This window comes from Protopterus annectens, chromosome 3.part1 (assembly GCF_019279795.1).
Source record: "Protopterus annectens isolate FY-2018-M chromosome 3.part1, PAN1.0, whole genome shotgun sequence".
NCBI lineage: Eukaryota > Metazoa > Chordata > Ceratodontiformes > Protopteridae > Protopterus > Protopterus annectens.
Window position 1 is genome coordinate 1765337007 of NC_056732.1, and position 21036 is coordinate 1765358042.

The 21036-nt window shown below is 39.9% G+C and overlaps 1 protein-coding gene across 2 annotated transcripts in view; it reads right to left on the minus strand.

The window, feature by feature from the left end:
- The window catches only part of WDR97 (WD repeat domain 97), a 2414280-nt gene that overhangs the window by 287987 nt on the left and 2105257 nt on the right, over positions 1-21036 (minus strand). For both annotated transcript variants that reach the window (XM_044067752.1, XM_044067751.1), the window contains exon 20: positions 15066-15228. In XM_044067752.1, the coding sequence (XP_043923687.1) occupies positions 15066-15228 (163 nt within the window). The remainder of the gene's footprint in view (positions 1-15065; positions 15229-21036) is intronic.

The following is a 21036-nucleotide window of genomic DNA, read 5'->3' on the forward strand; positions in this document are numbered from 1 at the left end:
TATCCTTTGTTCCATATGACTTTCTTTTGTTGCCTTTTTGTTTCTATTGCCATGATTGAGTTTTCTTCTAAATGACTACAAATTCTATCACCATCATATTAATTGTATAGTTTATACAGGCAAGTTACTGGTCTATAGTTTTTAGGATAGCTTGCAGGTTTGCTTTTAAGGAGGAGTATTGCTTTTAGTATTCTTAATCAGGTTGCATTTGTTTTGGGTGCGCATATAAAAAGTTCTTACCCTCTGCTAAATCTTCATGTAAAAATGTTAATGCTTTTAGCCAGAAGTTAGGTACTGTATTTGGGCCTGGGGGTTTCCACTTAGGAGCTTTTCTTAATGTTGTTTCAATTTCTCTGGCTGTTACTTCATCCCATTTCATATCCTCTACACTGAATTTCTTATTCTTTCTTTAACTTCTTCTATACATTCAGCAACTTTGTTATGTTCCACATGATCTTCATAGTTATTTCTCCAAAATGTATCTATTTCTTCTTTTTTGGTGGTATTTCAATTCCTTGTGCCTTGTTTCCCAATTCTCTATAAAACTTTTTGGGTCATCAATAAAGTGCTTATTTTGTACTTTTCCTTTATATTTATATGTATATCCTCTAAGTTTTTCTGCCTGTGCTGATAAATTTAGTTTATTATTTGCAATACTATATAATAGGTCCTGAGTTGTTCTGATATTGAACATTGCCTTTATCATGTCTATCTTTTTAAGTATTTTTGTTGATCCACTCCCACTTCTGTACTCTTCCAACAGTGACAATCCTTGTCCTAATTGTTTTATAGTTTCCTCTACTCAGTAATTCCATAATGGCATTTGATTTTTCCCTTTCCTTTCCCTTACTGTCCCGTGTTTTGTGGTTATTAGTTTAGCTGCACAGTAATATATCCTATTTACTTATTTTATATTGCATGAGTCTCTATGAACAGTCTTGATTACACCATTCATTTGTTTTATCAAATTTCTAATATTTTTTGTCTTACTGATTTTCTGTAGTCTATTTCTTTAATTGATCTTAATATGCCTATCCTTATCTATTAAATCAAGCAACTCTTCCATTAGATCATGTTCTTCTAAACTGAGGGTACATTCTTTGTTCTCCATTTTCTGTGGGCATTCTACAGAAAGTTCCAGAGCATCTTTCTGTGCCATATTCACTTCAGTTTCATCTTGTGTCATCTGTTGTTTTTTCACATAGGAACTCATTGACCTATCACTCCACAAAACTGACTGCATCAGTTACCACAATTTCCTGTTCCTTCCCTTGCTGTGCAACTGCAACTGAACGCTTTTTAGTTTCTCCAAATCTTGCGAGTTTCTAATACCATGACAGGAATGCACCCCATTCCTAAGTCAAAGTATGATTAAAGTTCATGAAATTAGTATTGTTTCAATCTTTGGTGTCAGTCAGAAGTGCTCTTCGCAGCACCCGCAACGTGCCCACTAATGACTCCTGCAATTTTTACAGAGTTACATGCATCGGTAACATATCTAAATACAACTGCAGACTCTTTTTTATAAGACCCATTGTTCCTACTACTATTGGAACTGTCTGAGTATCTTTCTTCCAGATTGTACTCATTTCTGCCTGTAAATCTGGTTTCTCACATATATCTTTTGAACTGTTGGTAATGGGTGATCCCATGTGATGTAGATTTCATTATTTTATATGATGATTTGTGGCTCATGTTTCCGGTGTTTTTCAGCTACTTCAGTATTACTCTCTTTTTTAATTTCTCCAAATCTTTTGAGTTTCTAATACCATGACAGGAATGCACCCCATTCCTAAGTCAAAGTATGATTAAAGTTCATGAAATTAGTAGTGTGTCAGTCTTTGATGTCAGCCAGAAGTGTTCTTCACAGCACCCAAAATGTGCCCAGTAATGACTCCTGCAATTTGTATGGAGTTACATGTATTGGTAACATATCTAAATATGATTGTAGATTATTTTTTATAAGACCAGTTGCTTCTGTTACTACTGGAGCTGTCTGGGTATCTTTCTTCCACATTGCTCTCATTTCTGCCTGCAAATCCTGATATTTTATGACTTTGTGTCTGTCTGTATGGCTTTAGTGATTTCAATGATCCATGCTACTTTTGTCTTCTTTTCATGGAGCACTATATCTGGTTTTCTTGCATCTATCTTTTGAACTGTTGGTAATGGGTGATACCATGTGATGTAGACCTCATCATTTTTTGTGATGCTTTGTGGCTCACGTTTCCAGTATTTTTCAGCTACTTCAGTATTATAATGTTTGCATAATCCCCAGTGCAACAGTCTTGCCACATTATTATGGCTTTCAGTATACAGTCCTTCTGCCACTAGTATATCACAACCAGCAACAAGGTGTGTAATTGTTTCCAGTTCTGTTTTACAAAATCTACATTTGTCTGTTTCTCCTACATGTTCAATGGACTTTGTAAACCAACATGTACATAGCCCACTATCTTGGGCCGCCATTATTAACCTTTCATCTTTTGGTTTGAATTCACCTCTCCTTAACCATTCCTGCATTCGATCCTGATCAACATGAGGTTCTTCCAGGAGTTTTCTATACTTGCAACTATATTTATGCATTTTCCACATTTTTTTGTCTTCTTATCTGATCCTTCACCTTATATTCGTTTGTTTTTTTGCACATTCAGTTGCTTACCTGATTTTTATCTATGTCTGGTTTGATTTCCATTCCTGCTTGATGCCGATATGCTTCTGCTAGATTAAGAAGGGAAGTCATCTTATATTTATTTTCCTCATGTTTCAATACTTTCAGTATGTTTGGGTCTTATGAGGACAGCAAATATATATGCAGTCTCATGGCTGCAGATCTACACATGTAATTAATTTCAAGGAGGCCCATACCTCCTTTGGAATGGGGAATATATTAACCTTGGTATGCACTGATTTTTCTAAATCATTTTATGAGCATGAAGCATTTTTCTTGTTTTCCTGCCTAATCTAGCCAACTCCTTTTGGGGCCAGTCAATCACTCCAAAACTGTATATTAGGACAGGAAGAGCAAATTGGTTTATAGCTTGAATTTTGTTCCTAGATGTCAGCACTATTTTCAGGATTAATTTAAGTCTTCTAAAATATTCCTAAGTTTCATTCACAATGGTTCATCTTTAATTGTTGATCTTTCATCAGTTCCAAAATATTTATATGCTCCCTCTTGCTCAAGTTCTTTAATATCACATTCTTGCCCCAAACTGATGTTTTTTCTTGGTGCTGCAGCTTTCCTGCTTTAAAAGTTACTTTTGCACATTTATCAAGACCAAATAACAGTCTTATAGCATCTGAAAACATTTTGACCACTTGAAGTTGTGCTTTCAGTTACTCATCTGATGAGCCATACAGTTTTAAATCATCGACAGAGAAAAGATGAGAAATCATTACACTTTGTTGCTTTCTGGGAGTCAAATTATAGCCATGACCTAATCTGTTAAGCAGACAGCTTAATGGGTTAAGGGCAAGGCAAAAGTGCAACGGTAACAGAGTCAATCTGGAATATCCCCCTTTGAATTTTTATCCCTGGAATAATAATTTGTTCTTTATCATGGCTTAACTGCAAAGTGGTTTGCCTCTGTTTCACGGTCACTGTGATGTAGTTTATCAGTGTAGGGTGTATCTTACACATTTTTACGCACTCTTTTATCCATGAATGTGGGATACTATCAAATGCTTTTTGTAGTCAGTCCATGCCATACTTAAGATTCTTCCTCTTTTTACAGTTTTCCACTATGACTTTATTTAACAACAAATGATCCTTTCTTCCATATGACTTTCCTTCATTGTCCTTTTGTTCTATTGCCACAATTGAGTTTTCTTCTAAATTACTATAAACTCTGTTGGCATCAATTCCAGTGTATAGTATATAAGTCATCGGAAGGCAAGTTATTGGTCTATAATTTTCAGGGTAGCTTGCAGATTTACTCTTAAGTAGGAGCATTGTTTTTTCCTGTTAGCCAGGTTGGTGTCTGTTTGAGGTGCACAAATAAATAGTTTTTACTCATGGCTAAATTGTCGTGCAAAGATGTTAATACTTTTAGCCAGAAGTTAGGTACTGCATCTGGGCCTGGTGTTTTCCAATTAGAGGCTTTTCTTAACTTAGTTTCAATCTCTCTGGCTGTTACTTCATCCCATTTGATATCCTGAACATTTGAACTTCTTATTCTTACTTTTACTTCTTCTATCCATTTAGCATGTTTGTTATGTTCCACAGGATCTTCATAAATACTTCTCCAAAAAATTATCAATTTCTTCATTTTTTTGGTAGTCTATCAGTTCATTTTACCTTGTTTCTGAATTCCCTATAAAACTTTTTGGGTCATCAATAAATTGCTTATTTTGTACTTCTCCTTTATATTTATTTGTGTATCTTGTAAGTTTTTTTGCCTGTGCTGATATTTTTAATTTATTATTTCCGATAGTGCATGATAAATCCTGATCCATTATAATATTGTGCATTGCTTTTATCACATCTATCTTTCAGAGTATTTTTGTTGATCTATTCCCTCTTCTGTACTTCTCTAAAAGTGACACTTCTTGTCTTAATTGTTTTATAGTTTTCTCTATTCAATACTTCTATAATGGTATTCGATTTCTCCCCTTCCTTTCACTTATTACCCTATATTCTTGTGGTAGAATTTTGTCTGTTATTAATCTAGCTGCACAGTAATATATCCTGTGTACTTCTGTTATAGTGCATGGATCTCTATGGAGAGTCCTAATTACTGTGTTCATTTCTTTATTCAAACTTCTAACTTAATGTGTTTATTGACCTTCTCAGTCTACCTTTTTAATTGATTTTAATATGTCTATCTACCCCTATTAAATCAAGCAACTCTTCTCTTAGCTCATTTTCTTCTAAACTGAGGGCACAATTTTTGTTCTGAATTTTATGTGGGCATTCTATAGAAAGTTGTATAGAATCTTCCTGTGGCACATTCTCTTCAATTTCATCCTGTGTCATCCGTTGCTCTGTCATATGGGAACTCACTGCCCTATCACTCCTCAACATTGACTGTCAGAGTTGCCACAATTTCCTGTTCCTTCTCTTGCTGTCCAGCTTCAAGTGAACGTTTATACTGGTTTCCTGTGGAAGGCTCCAAAATATTTTCATATGGCAACTGACCAGTTGCTTTCCATTCCACTGGTTTCTCCTTTATTTGGATGTCTAGTGCTCTATCTTGCTGTGGTGCTTTCTGAGTTAGATTTTCTACACTGAATCCTTCACTTCGCAGGTACTCCATAACCTCAGTTTTGATTTCTTTAACTTCTCCATTATTAATCTTCTTTCCTACTATTCCTCTTTGCCTTCTTATTTTTGTATTGTAAAGTTTTCCATGTCCAGATTCCTTTGCCTGCATTTCTTTTCAAATATGTTTGGTGCTGCTCTTTTTTGTATTGATTATTTTTACTTTCTCCTTTGCATAAATATTACACCATATTAAATCTCTTTTTCTTGCCCATGTCTATATTTCTTCTTTAGATGTCTCCTGTTTCTCCTTACTTTGGGGACTCGTTCCATCATGCTGTGATGTAACCTGTGTTAGACCTTCTACACTAAATCCTTCACTTTGCAAGCATTCCATAACTTCAACTTCTATTTTTTTAACTTCTACTTCACTAATCTTTTCTACATTTCCTCTTTGTGATATTATTTTTTTATTGTGAAATGTTCCATATCTGGGTGCCTTTTGCCTGTATTTTTCTTTGAATATCTCTGGGGCTGATTTTTTGTAATGATAAATTTGGCTTTCAGTTTTGCATAAATATTGTACCATATTAAATCTCTCTTTCTTTCTCATGTCCTCCCTTTTTTAATTTCTCCAAGTCTTTTGGCTTTCTAATACCATGACAGGAATGGACCCTATTCCTAAGTCAAAGTATGATTAAAGTTCATGAAATTAGTATTGTTTCAGTCTTTGATGTCCTCCATTTTTTAATTTCTCCAAATCTTTTGGGTTTCTAATACCATGATGGGAATGGACCCCTTTCCTACGTCAAAGTATGATTAAAGTTCATGAATTTAGTATTTCGTATTGATGTCCTCCCTTGGGGCATTAGTGCACAAAGGATAGGGAATTAAAGAAAGACACTCCCTTCCAGTAGTACTACTCTGCTCACAGGTGTCTCAGTCTCCTCTCCATCCTTGAACATGGGTCAGAGATTGTCCAGGGGAGTAAATGTAGGTTTAGTAGAAATGTAAATGAAGACAAGTCCTGGGGCAAGTTGCTGGTCAGCTTTGGGAAGCAAAAAATAGTCCCCCCCCAAAAAAAAAAAAAAAACAGAAAAGCAAATGCATATTAGCCCTGCAAAGCCAGAGCAATGACATCTTAACTGCAATGAGCTGACAGCAGGGATCAGTCACTTTTATACACAGATGCCCTCTATTCTCATCATTTAGAGAGATTTTATTGACTGATTATACCAACATTAATGTACTTCAGTTTTTTTCACAGATCTGCACAACAGTCCTGCAAAGCAAGATCAATGACATACCAACTGTGTCATAAAACACGGGGTTCAGTCATTTTCATTCCACAGATTGCAGGCAGAAGCCATTGGTGCAGTATTAAAACTTCTGCATCTAACACTGACTTTTATTTAAAAAAAAGCATTCTAATAAACTAAAACAAAGAACCATCCATAATTTATCAGCAGCAGAAGTGACATGATATTTGAAATTATTGGCTAGTAGTACTATTTGTTGCTGGAAGGCAGAGAAATTAAATTAAATTCACACTCAGCAGACAAAAATGATGCTAATGCAATGGTGTGTGACTGAGAGTTCCACAGAGATAATAACTTCATCATCTGGAAATAACAACTGTCTTTATGTTTACATTTTGAACATACTTGTTAAACCACACCACTCTCCATAGAACTTGCAAGCCTTCTCAAACAGCAAGTAAACACTGATATTTTTTATTTTATTTATTTATTTATCATTTGTTGACCGGGAAAGTCCGACTAGGTTTCACACAGCCTGTTTTCAGTGGAGGCCCGGGGAGAAATGCTCTGGATGCATGTCTTTGGAATGTGGGAGGAAACCGGAGTACCCGGAGGAAACCCACGCGAACACAGGGAGAACATGCAAACTCCATACAGAAGGCACCCCAGCCGAGAATCGAACCAGAGAATTTCTTACTGTGAGGCGACAACGTTAACCGCTGTACCACTGTGCCGCCCAATATTTTTATTAGGAGAACACAATACATCAGTGCAAATGTAGTCTGCCCACTCTAACTACTCCTAAAAAAACTGCACTTTCTCTTGAAGGGATAACCCTGAAGAAGCTGACAGACAAAACTGGTCTGTGCACTTAGTTTTACTATATGTCGCTGCCACTGAAATAAAGAATGAGCACTTAGTGGTAGAATGTTGGATTCTGTTGGTTATATCTGTATGTTTTGCTTCCATGCACTTAGCTGGATTTCTGAATATTTTTGTTGTTTACATGTATGGGTTTTGCTATTTAGCAGCCTAAAAAATCCATATGAGTATTTCATTTTTAATGCATGGTTACATTTTATACATATTTTTTTCTTCTATTCCAATTTTAGAACTATTGTTTGCTTTTATATACTCCATATGATCTCCTGTTTAGTTTATTCTTGTATTGTCTCAGTTTTTCTATTAACTTGTTCTTTAATGCTGCACTAGTATGATGTATTTGTTTAGGTTACTCATAGGTATTTAACATTTTTAATAGAATAATGCTGTTTTGATTTCAGAATTAACAATTCTTAATTATTCTCTTATAGCTAAACTGTTTCTGTTGTCTTGCAGACAGCTCTTGTATTTAGTGTCTGTATATCCTGTTTTGTTCTTTGTGCTTTTTGGCATGGGTCATGGCTGGAGAAGGTTTATGTAGAGTTTATTCACCCAGTTATCAAAACAAACAAACAAATAAAGAATTATACAATGCCTCCTCTAAAACGTGCACGCTGATTGGCCAGCCCAACCAGCGTGCCCGTTGTAAATCCCTCAATATACTAACGGAAAAGGTCCGTCGCCCGGACTTTTCCGTTAGTATAAACATGTCTCGCTATGTTAAAAGAGTTTAACATAGCGACACAGGTTTTAAAAAGCAACGCAGATCTCCGTTGCTTTTTAAAGCTGTCTCACTATGTTAAACTCCTTTAACATAGCGATTAGTGTAAAAAGCAACGGAGATCTTGCGATCTCCGTTGCTTTAACCTGTCTCGCTATGTTAAATGGGTTTAACATAGCGAGACAGCTTTAAAATAAGCAACAGAGATCTCCGTTGCTTATTTTAAAGCTGTCTTGCTATGTTAAAACCATTTAACATAGCGAGACAGTAAAAGCAACGGAGATCTTGCGTTCTCCGCTGCTTTTGCCCACAGCTCTGATGTACTGCGAGGCATGCGCAGTACATCAGAACTGCCGCAGAACACCAGACAGCTGCGAAGGGCAGCAAGAGGCATTATACAATGCCATTATTTAAGAAAAGTAATTATTTCTTTTCTTAAATAATGTCATTAGATATAATAACTCACTTCTGGTGGTAATGCTGGATTTACCCACGGTTGTCTTTGTTTGGTCCTCGGCCGCCCTCGGGACCAAACCACGCCAACCGTGGGTAAATCCAGCATTACCCACACCCAGGCGTGGGTTATTGCTATAATAAAACCTGCCTACTCCAAACACATGGCATAACTTCTGTAGGGATCAAACTGTACAAAACTTACTCCAATGGCAAACGACTATGTACTTTTTTAGGTTCATAGGTGTGTACTAGGCTAATGGCCCCAGAGCCTTTACAAGCCTAGCCCATAGGATTACTCTGGCATCATGCCACCCGACCTTAGTTCCCAGTGCCTCTGTCGAGCAGAGCCACTGGAGTGATCCCCGGGGTGAATTTTCTATTTCCCATTCACTAATCAAGATTTCTCTTGAAGAGGGCCAATGAGGTGCTCTGTTTGACATATACAGGAAGTCTATTCCATAGCAGTGGCAGTCTCTGGGTTAAGAACCTGTCCCTCCAGCACGTTCTGTTGATTGTGGTAATGAGGTTGAGGTCTCTGGAGCATGTGGTGCGGAGGAATTGGGATTTCTTTAGATGTAGCATTTCTAACACAGCTGGGTCAGACATGGTTTTGTAAGTCAAGCAGAGATCGCCTCTAAGTAGACGATAAGAGACAGAGAATAGTTGGAGTTTTTTGAGTCTGTCCATATAGGACAAGTGTTTAAGGCTGAGGATCCTCTTTGTGAGGTACTTTTGTGGCCTCTCCAGTTGTTACAGGTGTCTAGTGAGGTACATGCCAAATGGGGCATTGTACTCGATGATTGTCCCAATGAGGGATGAGTAGAGGGAGACAATGACCTCTTTCTTCCTGGATGCAAAACCCTAAGTAATGAGATGTGCCACATAGAAGGACTTTCTGACCACAATGGCAATGTAGTGGTCAAAAGAGAGGTTGCTGTCAACCTGTGTTCCCAGATCTCTTATAACGTCTTCTGTGTTCAGTGGACTACCATTGATGTGGTAATTCATGGGAATTGGGTTATTCCCAAAGGGGATAATGACACATTTTTTGGCATTGAGCTTAAGGCCATGGTTCTGACACCAGTCATTGGTCTCAGTGAGGCCTTTCTGTAGGATGACAACATCACTTGAGCAGTTAATAATGGCTCCCAACTTGCAATCATCTGCGACCGTTGTCAGCCAGAGTCCCTTCGTGGTGGCCTGGACTTCTGAGAAGTAGATATCAAAGAGGAGAGGACCCAGGACCGATCCATGTGGGACTCCACTCATGAGTGGTTGACAGTCTGACTTGGAGTCAGCTACTTTCACACTGTGGGTTCTATCTGTGAGCCAGTTTGCAACCCACCTAGTGATATAGGGGTTGATGCTTAGCTTAGTGAGTTTTTCTATGATTCCTGAGTGGAGAATGGTATCAAAGGCCTTGGCCAGATCAAGATAGGCTGTATGAACCACCTTGCCTTCATCCACAGCTCTGGTGACTGACTCAAAGAAGTCAACCAATTTGAGCAGGCATGATCTATCCTTCACAAAACCAAACTGTGTGGGATCCAGAGTTTGGAGATTCCCTATATCCTTGTTTATTAGGTCCATGATGATGCGTTCTATAGCTCTGCATATCAGACTTGTCAGGCTAATGGGGTGATAGTTCCCAGGGTCTGTAGTCACTCCTCCTTTGTGGAGAGGGATGACCTGTAGCAGTGTGCCATTTGGTAGGGACAAAGCCTGAGGTGAGGCTGTGATTGTACAGGAAGCACAGGTGAGGTGCCAGTTCACTCTGCAGTTCATGTAGAACACAGCCAGGAATATTGTCAGGTCCCATACAAGCTGTATTCTTGGCCTTGGCCAGTGCTGGTTTAACCTATGCAGCAGTAATACTGGGTGCCTGGCAACTTACTGGTATTGTGATTGGTCCTTTGAGGGGGTGAGAGGGGTAAAGTTGGCACTAAATCTGTCGGACAGTATATTGGCAATATCTGTTGGCTCGGTATAGGAGGTACTATTGTGCAGTAGCTCAGAGCAAATCTGGGTATTGCCCTGGAGATTCTTTACATAACTATAGAAGGCCTTGTGGTTGTCTTTACTATCTGCTGCAATTCTGTTTTCATAGCTAGCTTTAGAGGATTTGATGAGGTATCTCAACTTTTTATTGAGGCTGATAAGGGAGTTTTTCCAGTATTGGGACTTCACCTTATTCTGCATCAGGCTCCTCCTTCTGTTGTAGAGTTTGTTTATGGCAGGGGACCACCAGATTGGCTTCCTTTTTTTGGAGGAGAACATCTTGGCTCTATTGGGTATGGTGAGATACATGCATTTGTGTACGTGTTCATACAATGCACTGGTGTATAATTCTGCGGCCATGCAAGTATTCTCAATTTGCATGGGTGCCGTGAAGTTAGCCACCTCTGTTTTTAGGAGCCCAAAGTTAGCTATGGAGAAGTTTTTCATGGTGGTTACCTTTGCAGGGGTGGGGGGTGGGAGGGATGTGGATTTCCAAGGTGATTAATTTGTGGTCAGATCTAACTAACTTGATTCGTGTACAGCAACGGTCGCCCATGTTAGTAATGACCAGGTCACGGATGTTGCTACCTCTAGTGGGGGTAAGAACGAGCTGGTCCAGGGTATTGGAATTAATGAATTCCAGGAAACATTGGGCAAGTGTATTGGTACATGAGTAGTTTTCCTAGTTAATGGAGGGGTAGTTGAAGTCACCCAGTATGAGAGTGTTAGGTTGGACCCTAATATTCTCCAGGGTGCTTAGGAATGTAGAATGTGAGTCTTGGGGCATGGTTGGGGACCTATAACAGGCTATAACCTGAATCGCTGTCTTACCCAATGTTAGCTGCACCTGAAGTATCTCTGATGGGTTATGTTGGGCTACCAGTCTAGAGGTATGCACATCCTTTAAGAATATGGAAACACCACTGCCTTTGGAGCTTCGGTCTAAGTTCTGGGGTTAAAAGGTGTGGAATGAGTTATAGGTTCATAGGTAGGTACTAGGCTATTGGCCCTAGGGCCTATACAAGCCTAGCCAAAAAGGTATCCTGGCTTTCGCCACCCAAGAAAATTATTTTCCTGTGCCCCTGTCAAGCAGAACTACAGAAGTGATCCCTGGGGTGAATTTCCTATTACCCATCCAATCATCAAGATTTTTCTTGAAGAGTGCTAATGAGGAGCTCTGTTTGACATAGACAGGTAGTCTGTTCCAGAGTATGGGAAGTCTCCGGGACAGGAATCTATCCCTCCAGCATGTTCTGTTTATTGTGGTGACAAGGTTTAGTTCCCTAGAGCATGTAGCTCGGAGGGATTGGGATTTCTTTCAGTGGAGCATGTCCAACAGCTCTGGGTTTGACATAGCTTTGTATGTTAGGCAGAGATCACCTCTGAGGAGGCGATATGCGACGGAGTAAAGCTGGAGAGTTTTTTGAGTCGGTCTGTGTAGGGCATCTGTTTGAGGCAAGTAATCCTCTTTGTGAGGTATTTATGCGGCCTTTCCAGTTGTTGCGGATGTCTTGTGAGGTACATACCAAAAAGGGCATTGTACTCTATAATGGGTCTAATGAGTAATGAGTAGAGGGGAACAATGACCTCTTTTTTTCTGGATGAGAAACCTTTTGTGATGAGTGCCCACTGAATGGCACACCGCAACGGTTATTCCACTCTACAAAGGGGGGGGCACAACAGACCCTGGGAACTACTGCCCCACTAGCCTGACGAGCCTGGTCTGCAAGGCCATGGAATGTATCATCGTCAAACTCATAAACAAAGACATTGGAGATCTCCAAACTCTGGACCCCACACAGTTTGGGTTTGTAAAAGGCAAATCATGTCTCCTAAACCTGATACACTTCTTTGAAGCAGTCACCAAAGCCATAGATGAGGGTAAGGTGCTTCACACAGCCTATCTAGATCTCGCCAAGGTGTTCTACACCACCCCCCACTCTGGAATTATAGATAAACTCACTAAACTAGGTATAAATCCCTATGTCACAAGATTGGTTGTCAACTGCCTTACTGACAGAACCCACACTGTGAAAGTAGCAGACTTCAGACCAGTGACAAGTGGAGTACCACAGGGTTCAGTCCTGGGTCCTTTCCTGTTTGGTATCTACTTTTCTGAAGTACTGGCTAACACAGAAGGTCTTTAGGTAATGTAGTTTGCAGATGACTGCAAACTAGGAGCCATAATCGAAACTCCTAATGATGTGGACATCCTACAAAAGAGCCTCACTGAGACAGATGCCTGTTGTCAAAGCCATGGTCTCAAGCTCAATGCCAAAAAGTGCATTGTCATCCCCTTTGGTAAAAACTCTGTACCCGTGAACTACCACATAGGCGGTAGTCTACTTAACACCGAAAGTGTGATAAGAGACCTTGGGACACAGGTGGACAGTAGTCTCTCCTTTGATAATCACATCGCCACAGTGGTCAGGAAATCCTTCTACATGGCACACCTCATCACAAAAGGTTTCTCATCCAGAAAAAAAGAGGTCATTGTTCCCCTCTACTCATCACTCATTAGACCCATTATAGAGTACAATGCCCCTTTTGGTATGTACCTCACAAGACATCTACAACAACTGGAAAGGCCGCAGAAATACCTCACAGTGCTGGGGTGCTTTCTGCTGCCTTGAACTAGTCCTCTGTTACAGCACAAATATCAATATTCTCCATTTTAAGGAGTGCTTCGAGTGAGTGGATTTTGAGATTTAGACTTCTAGCTTTGAGCAACATGACCCTCAGATTACATTTGCTTGTAGCTGTTATGATGGTAATTTAGTCTGGAACACCACCTAAAAAAGGCACTATAGGGGTGGCAAGAGTCTTGGCCAGTATGTGGAAGCCCAGGGATGACAGATGCAGGCCATCTCTGGCAAAGCATCAAGGTCTGTCAATCATGTCATCCTAGGCAGACAGATACTGGATCCCCTTAGAATGACAACAGAAACTTAGCCAATTGTTGAAATCAATCATTTTCTGCTTGTACTGTGGTATCATTCTGGGTGATGGTAGGATGCTGCTCAGGGCTAGGGTCATACCCACCTGGACTACATAATCCGAGAGCTCCTCCAAGTATCTTTTCATGTAATCCAGGGAGCTATGTCTCAGGTCATTCACACCCACATGTACAATGACAGAGTCATATTTGTACCTGTTGTTGAGTGACCTGAGTATGTGCATCCTGTGGCAGATCCTGGCACATGACAGGCAGCTGACTGTTACTTTCTCCTTATTCAGCCTATTGAGTGGGACATCAGTGTGTCTCACTATCGAGTCACCTATGACTAGTGTTCTGGGCATGCTGTTTTGCCTTAGGGGCTTTGGTTGAGTGGCACACTGTTTAGGAGATTTCTGTGTCTCGTGATTAGCATTGTGTTGTGGTGGTTGAGTGCGTTTCTGCCTTGGAGGTCTCTGCTGTTTGGGTAGATTTTTATTGAGAGCCTCCGTGAAGGTGGGTGTGTGGTTTGTGCTTTTTTGTGAAGGCAGTGCTGGTGTGTTTTCTGGAGGGCTATGTGTTCCATGTGGTGTGGTGCAAGTGTTGACCTTCTCCTCTTGACTAGCTATTCCAGTCTTGGCTGAAGAGTGCGTGGCTTCTAATTTGGATATATAAGTGTATCTCTCACAAATCTAAGTATTGGAAGGTAAGAGAAGAGGGTTGTCGGTGTACATGAGGCAGTTGCTACATTGCCTCAGGATGCCCAAGTTCACCAGGTTAATAGGAGAAAGCACAGGGAACTGACCTTTAGACATGCCTGGAGGGGTGGGCATTAATAATAAGTACTGGAGCTGTTTCCTTGTAGAACATTTAGTGCTGGTAGCACTTTTTTGTGCTACAATAATTGCTACAAGAAGTCTGGTACGGTAAAGTGCTACACTGATAAGCTAATAAAAGTGCAGGAGAGGCGAGAACTAGCAAATCTAAGGGAAAATTGAAATTTTAAATCTTTTGATAGTATTACCTGGAAACTGCAGTTCAGGAATGACTAATAAACTAGTTACGAATACAAAACAAATTCAAGCAACCGATATCTTATAAATGTTGAAAAGAACTGATTGTGGCATCAATTGATACTACTTCTGTAGACTCACTCTATCCCACGCTGGTAATGATACAGTTCAAGAGTGAGATTGTCTTGCACAGGGAGATGTTCAACTGCTGAGGAATTCAGCCCAAATCACAGCATATACTGAGGTTATAAGCCTAAATGTTATGAATTAATCTACAAAGATCCTCCATAATGATTAATTTTGCAAATAAAATTAACTATATACATTTAATTATATCAAACTTACAACAATGAAGACTGCTTTCCTTCTGATCTGCTAGTTTTCAGTTCATGGAGACAGGTAGCACAACACACACACACAACTAGTAATTAACCTCCATAAAAAATTATCAGTTTTAAGCTAATGTGGAAATACCCACCTCTAGTGCTTATGGCTTGACTACGATGTGATAAGAGCGAGAACAAAATGGATTCTGTACTTCTTCCTCTACAGCAATGTTATTTTACTAAGAAGGAGTCTATGCACATAGAAAGAATACCTTAAATTTTCGGATCCAGTCTTCTAGCCAGTTGGAGCAGAGTTGCCGAATTTCAGCTTTAGTGATTTTTGTAGCCCATAAATTCCAAGAATCCATCTCCTGGCAGAAACAGTCATCAGTGTCCCATAAACCCAATTCCAAGAAGAGGGAAACTATATATTTCCTAGGAAAAATAAACAGCTAAATAAATAAATAATCTAGTTAAATTCATGATTTTTACTTCTTTACCACATCTTCAGTACTTACATTAACCCTGGGTACTTTCTTCTGACAATACACATTGTATCACCCTAGTTGCTTCAAGGCTTACATCAGTGATGCCTTCTTTTACTTGTCTAGGGCAGAATGTGGACACCAAGTGGTAAACTTATTTTGCACTTCTTTGCCCCTGCTGCCTGCTGATTTTCAGCAATGTCAATCAGATCATTTGTTCCTCACTCTCTCTAGAGGTGAGGGTTGACTACAAGGGGCACCATTATGGTATCTAACAGGGTAGACTTTTTTACTTAGCCATATCCTCCTTGTACCCTTCCATCCAGTGACTTGTGGGTGGAGAGCATATGCAATGGGCATCAGTGCTAAACCACCCCTGACTTCTGAAAGGGGCTGATGTCAGCAAGACATCCCTGCCCACTCACAAAAGGCACTGATTGGTTGTTTCCCTGAACTCCACCAAGGAAACCAGACACTGTACATGTGCCCCTGGGGGTCTACTTCATAACACTGAAATTTCAAAACGTTGAATTTCATAACACTGAGACCATAACATCGAAACTTCAGAACATTGAAAACCCAAAACACTGAAAACTCAGAACACTGAAAGTGTGCTTAATAACATTGAAAACTACATTGCACAAGTAAATAAGATCCCCTCCACCTACAACAACACCTAAGTAACAAACACATTTTCTACTATGTTTCTGCAGGGGGCAAGCCCCCTTACACCCCCCAGGGTTGGGAGGGTGGCCTAATGGTTAAGGTGTTTGCCTTACAAACACAAGGTGCAGGGTTTGAATCTCACAAGAGATCACTGGCTAGGCTTAAAATGGCTCGCAAGGGCAGTTAGCTTAGTATGAATCTATGAACCTATGAACCTATGTGGGGGCTCTGCCCCCCCCCCAGTAAATTAAATATACCAACTCCAAGATTGCACTACAGTGAAAAAAAGTTAATTTCTTAACCTCAGTATATAGTGAGGTTAGGAAATTAACTTGTTTCTACTGTAGTGAAATCTTTGAGTTGGTATATTTAATTTACAGGGGGTGGGGGTATAAGGGGGCTTGCCCCTCTGCAGAAACATAGTAGAAAGTGTGCTTGTTAGTTAGGTGTTGTTGCAGGTGGAGAGGATGTTATTTACACATGCATTGCAGTTTTCAATGTTATGAAGCACACTTTCAATGTTCTGAGTTTTCATTGTTTAGGGATTTAGATTTTTTGGTCTCAATGTTATGAAGTAGAACCACCCCTGGGCATGTACATTTCCCCAAGATGGATATGCTCATCAGCCCTGCCTGCACAGTAAAATATCTGAGCTGCTAATCAAACTCAGGTTACCAAAGCCATAGTCAGAGCTCTATACTCTATGTCACCAGTAAAAGCAAGTGGTAAACATTTGACCATTCAAGAAGTCAGTCATAATCTAAAGACTGTTCAGTTTTCTTAATGTGGCTTTCTCTCTTCATGATTGTGGGACCACACATATATTACTGCATATGTAAGACGTCACAAAGATAATGAGAACAATTATTTAAAAGAATGTTATCAATCCATCCCCTCCTCTACAAGAGCATGCATCTTTCAGATATCCAATCACCCCACATGACCCTCATAAAGCAATTATCATCATGAGCACTGTTTGCCAGCATAACACAAAATAAATTGTACAGGCTTTCAGCATACCATGAAATAAGGAAGTAAGATAGAGAGACTACTACTTTAAGTAAAGTAAGGAATACATGCTGTTAGTGTGGTACAAATGAAAGTTATGTGCTTACCACAATTATAACTCTACATGATCCTGGTACATCTTCTTCAAAATCTGTAGGACTTAGACAGGTTTGAGTCATCTTAGCACTTAAAACTTTCCCAGGCTGAAATTCTTCCCCTTTCCCCATAATGCACCACACTCCTCCCTAACTCTCCAGACCTCGTATGTTATTAGAAGGTGAAAAGTGACAAAATAAATAAAAATGCAAAGAAATAAGGACATCAACATAACAGTTAAACTCCTGATATACCTCATCTATGCTTTATCCAATTTACACGGGGGAAGAAGGCTAAGTACATAGGAAAAGATGGACTGGGATCATGTACATCTATCATTATAAGTATATAACTTTTATTTCACACATGATTTTATCAATCTCCTTTAGAACCAAACTCTTTCCCCCAGGTGACTTGACAAAAACACCCACATATGAATGAGATCCTGAAAGAGGATTTTGACCTGAAGATCACATCTAGCTTACAATGTCTTGCAAAAGTGTTCAGAGAATCCCATGTCATAGCAACATAAATATTGTTTCTGGAAAAATTTTAAAGAATACATGTGACATAAACACTGCATTTGCTGAATGAGCTGCAGGCAGACCTGACAATTTTTTTTTTATCTGTTCTACCCCATCCTGCCCCTGACTATCAGGCTATGTCTAAACACTCCCAGTCTGTTCTCCTGTGGCTACCTCTGCAGCTAATTACCAAAAAATCATGGATGTACAGTTTCATTGTGCATAGTCTACAAATTCCAAGGGAGTTGGCTTTGTGGCGTAATGGCAGAAATCTTAGACCTGAGGATAGAGAAGCTGATGAGGGGCCATAGACTGGGTGTTAGAACCCAGCATCCTGTGGCAGCAATTCCACGTAGTTCATTCAAAGCTATCAATAAAGTGCATGTAAGTTATTCCTCTATAATAACAAGGCCTGTACATTGTCAAAAATATGTCTATAACTGCTTGGGGGGGCTCTCTATGGATGAAAGTACCTTATGCAAGACCATGGAACGTATTATCATGGAACTTATATACAAAGACATTGGCAACCTTCAAACACAATACCCCACCCAGTTTGGGTTTGTGAAGGGCCGATCTTGTCTCCTGAACCTGACTGACTTCTTTGAATCAGTCTCCAGAGCCGTGGATGAGGGTAAGGAGGTCCACACAGCCTATCTGGACCTCGCCAAGGCCTTTGACACCATCACCCGCTCTGGAATCATAGATAAACTTACTAAGCTGGGCATTAATCCCTACGTCACTCGATGGGTTGCCATCTGGCTTACTGACAGAACACATACTGTAAAAGTAGCTGACTCCAAATCCAGCTCCAGACAAGTGACAAGTGGGGTACCTCAGGGTTCAGTCCTGGGACCACTCTTGTTTGGCATCTACTTCTCTGAAGTACAGGCCAATACTAAGGGACTCTGGCTAACAAAGTTCGCAGATGACTGCAAACTGGGAGCCATTATTGAATCTCCAAATTATGTGGATGCTCTACAAAAGGGCCTTACAGAAACAGATGCTTGGTGCCAGAGCCATGGGCTCAAGCTCAATGCCAAGAAATGTATAGTTATCCCCTTTGGGAAAAAACATATACCCGTGAATTATTACATAAGTGGCAGTACACTAAACACTGAAAGTGTGATAAGAGACTTAGGGACACAGGTGGACAGTGGTCTCACCTTTGATAACCACATCGCCACAACAGTCAGGAAATGCTTCTCTGTGGCACACCTCATCACTAAGGGCTTTTCATCCAGAAAAAAGGAGGTCATTGTCCCACTGCACTCATCCCTCATTAAACCCATTATAGAATACAACGCCCCATTTGGTATGTACCTCTCACTAAAAGAATCACAGGCCTAAAGCAGATGCCCTATGCTGACCGCCTTAAAAAACCCCAGCTATACTCTGTCACATATCGTCTACTCAGAGGTGATCTCTGCTTAACATACAATGCCATGTCAAACCCAAAGCTGTTGGACATGCTACACTTAAAGAAATCCCAATACCTCATAGACACACGCTCCAGGGATCTAAACCTTGTCATTACAATAAACAAAACATGCTGGAGGGATAGGTTCCTGACCCAGAAACTCCCCAGACTCTGGAATAGACTGCCTATACATGTCAAGCAGAGCGCCTCTTTGGCCCTCTTCAAAAGGAACCTTGATGATTGGATTGGAGAAAGGAAATTCACCTCGGAGATCACGTCAGTCGCCCTGCTAGACAGGGGTCCAGGAAGTAAATAGTGTGGAAGAAATAGCCAGGGAATTGTTATGGCTAGGCCTGTAGAGGCCCTAAGGCTGATAGCCTAGTACCAACCTATGAACCTATGCTCTTATCATTTGGTCATTTTTAAATTCATTAATCTGACTTTGCAGGACTAGGGTGTGTGTATGTGTCTGTATGAGCTAAACTGGTAAACTTTAGCTACAGTGTGTTTGTGTAAAACCAATTTAAAATATGTAACTTTAGTCATTATTATTATTATTTTGTCACAAATATCTGAGAAGGATGCAGTCACCATATGGGTTTGGAGGATGTTTAGGGATAAAAATGACTGACTCTGCTGAGTTGACAAAGTTAAAATGTTATTAGTCTGTCTCTGCAGGTCTAGTGGGCATTTGTGCAAAGCAAATTGGAATACTTTACTATGGCCATTTTTATCAGAATCAGACATGTCATGTGCACAGTCAAAGTGGCTGCAATTGTTGAGTATGGATATTAGTGGATTATAATGACAGCAATTTGAGTGGACTTTTATGGTTAACATTTTCTGAAATAGGTAGTTGTCATTGTTGGTTCATATATTTTATTTCACCACTTACAGGAAAAACTTTCAAAACTACAAATATAAGACACACTAATAACTGTTGCTGTATTAGATACAAATATAATTTAAAACAATCAAGAAGGTAAATCAAAGAACACATTCATTTATGTATGGTCCTAAAAATATGTGCGGGGGCTATGGTTTGAAAACAACCTAAGGCTCAAGATACACGTAATCTGCCACGGACTGATGCATTTTCAATGAATTTGAGTTTCAAGGGAACAGAAGTTTACTATTGTTCATGCTACATCTGTTTTCAATGTCAGATTGGTTTATTTAAAAATGGCCATGTATGTGTTTCTGCTGTCCTTAATGTTCTCTCTAAAGCCAAGAACACTGCATCAATGAGCCCAGACAATATCCCAGGATGCCTTCTAAATTGCATGAAATATGACCTATAGGGGTCTATGGAACTGATATTTAACTATAGCCTCCAAACAGGCTTCATGCCTCATGAATGGAGAACAGCATTATTATGGAGATGATCAATAAAGATATAGTAAACCTCAAGACACTGGACCCAACCCTGTTTAGTTTCCTTAAGGGCAGATCATGCCTACCCAATCTGATGGACTTCTTTGAGAAGGTCACCGAAGCAATGAATGAGGGCAAATTTGTTCACCTTACCTTGACCTGACCAAGGCATCTGACACAATACCCTGCTCAGGGATTGTTGACAAACTCAAAAGATTAGGTACAAACTCATATGGCACCCTGTAGACAGCCAACTGGCTCACAGACATGACTCAGGAAGTTAGAACTGGGAGTCCACCTCTACAAAGAGGCCAGTCACAAATGTAGTCCCTCAGGGATCAGTCCTTGGACCGCTCCTTTTTGGCATTTGCTTCTCTGAAGTCAAGACCAATGTCAGTGGTCTCTGGATGACTACATTTGCAGATGATTGCAAATTAGAAGATGACACTGAATCTCACATTGACACAAATGTTCTCCATGAGGGGCTGACAAAGACAAACAAATGGTGTCAGAGCCATGGACTAAAACTAAATACAAAGAAATACATAATAGTATCCTTTAAGAAGTCATCCACCCCTGCCCTGGAAACTATCATACTGACAACACACCCCTTAGAGTTGACCCAGTAGTTAGGGACTTAGGGACACACATAGATAGTTATCTAACCTTT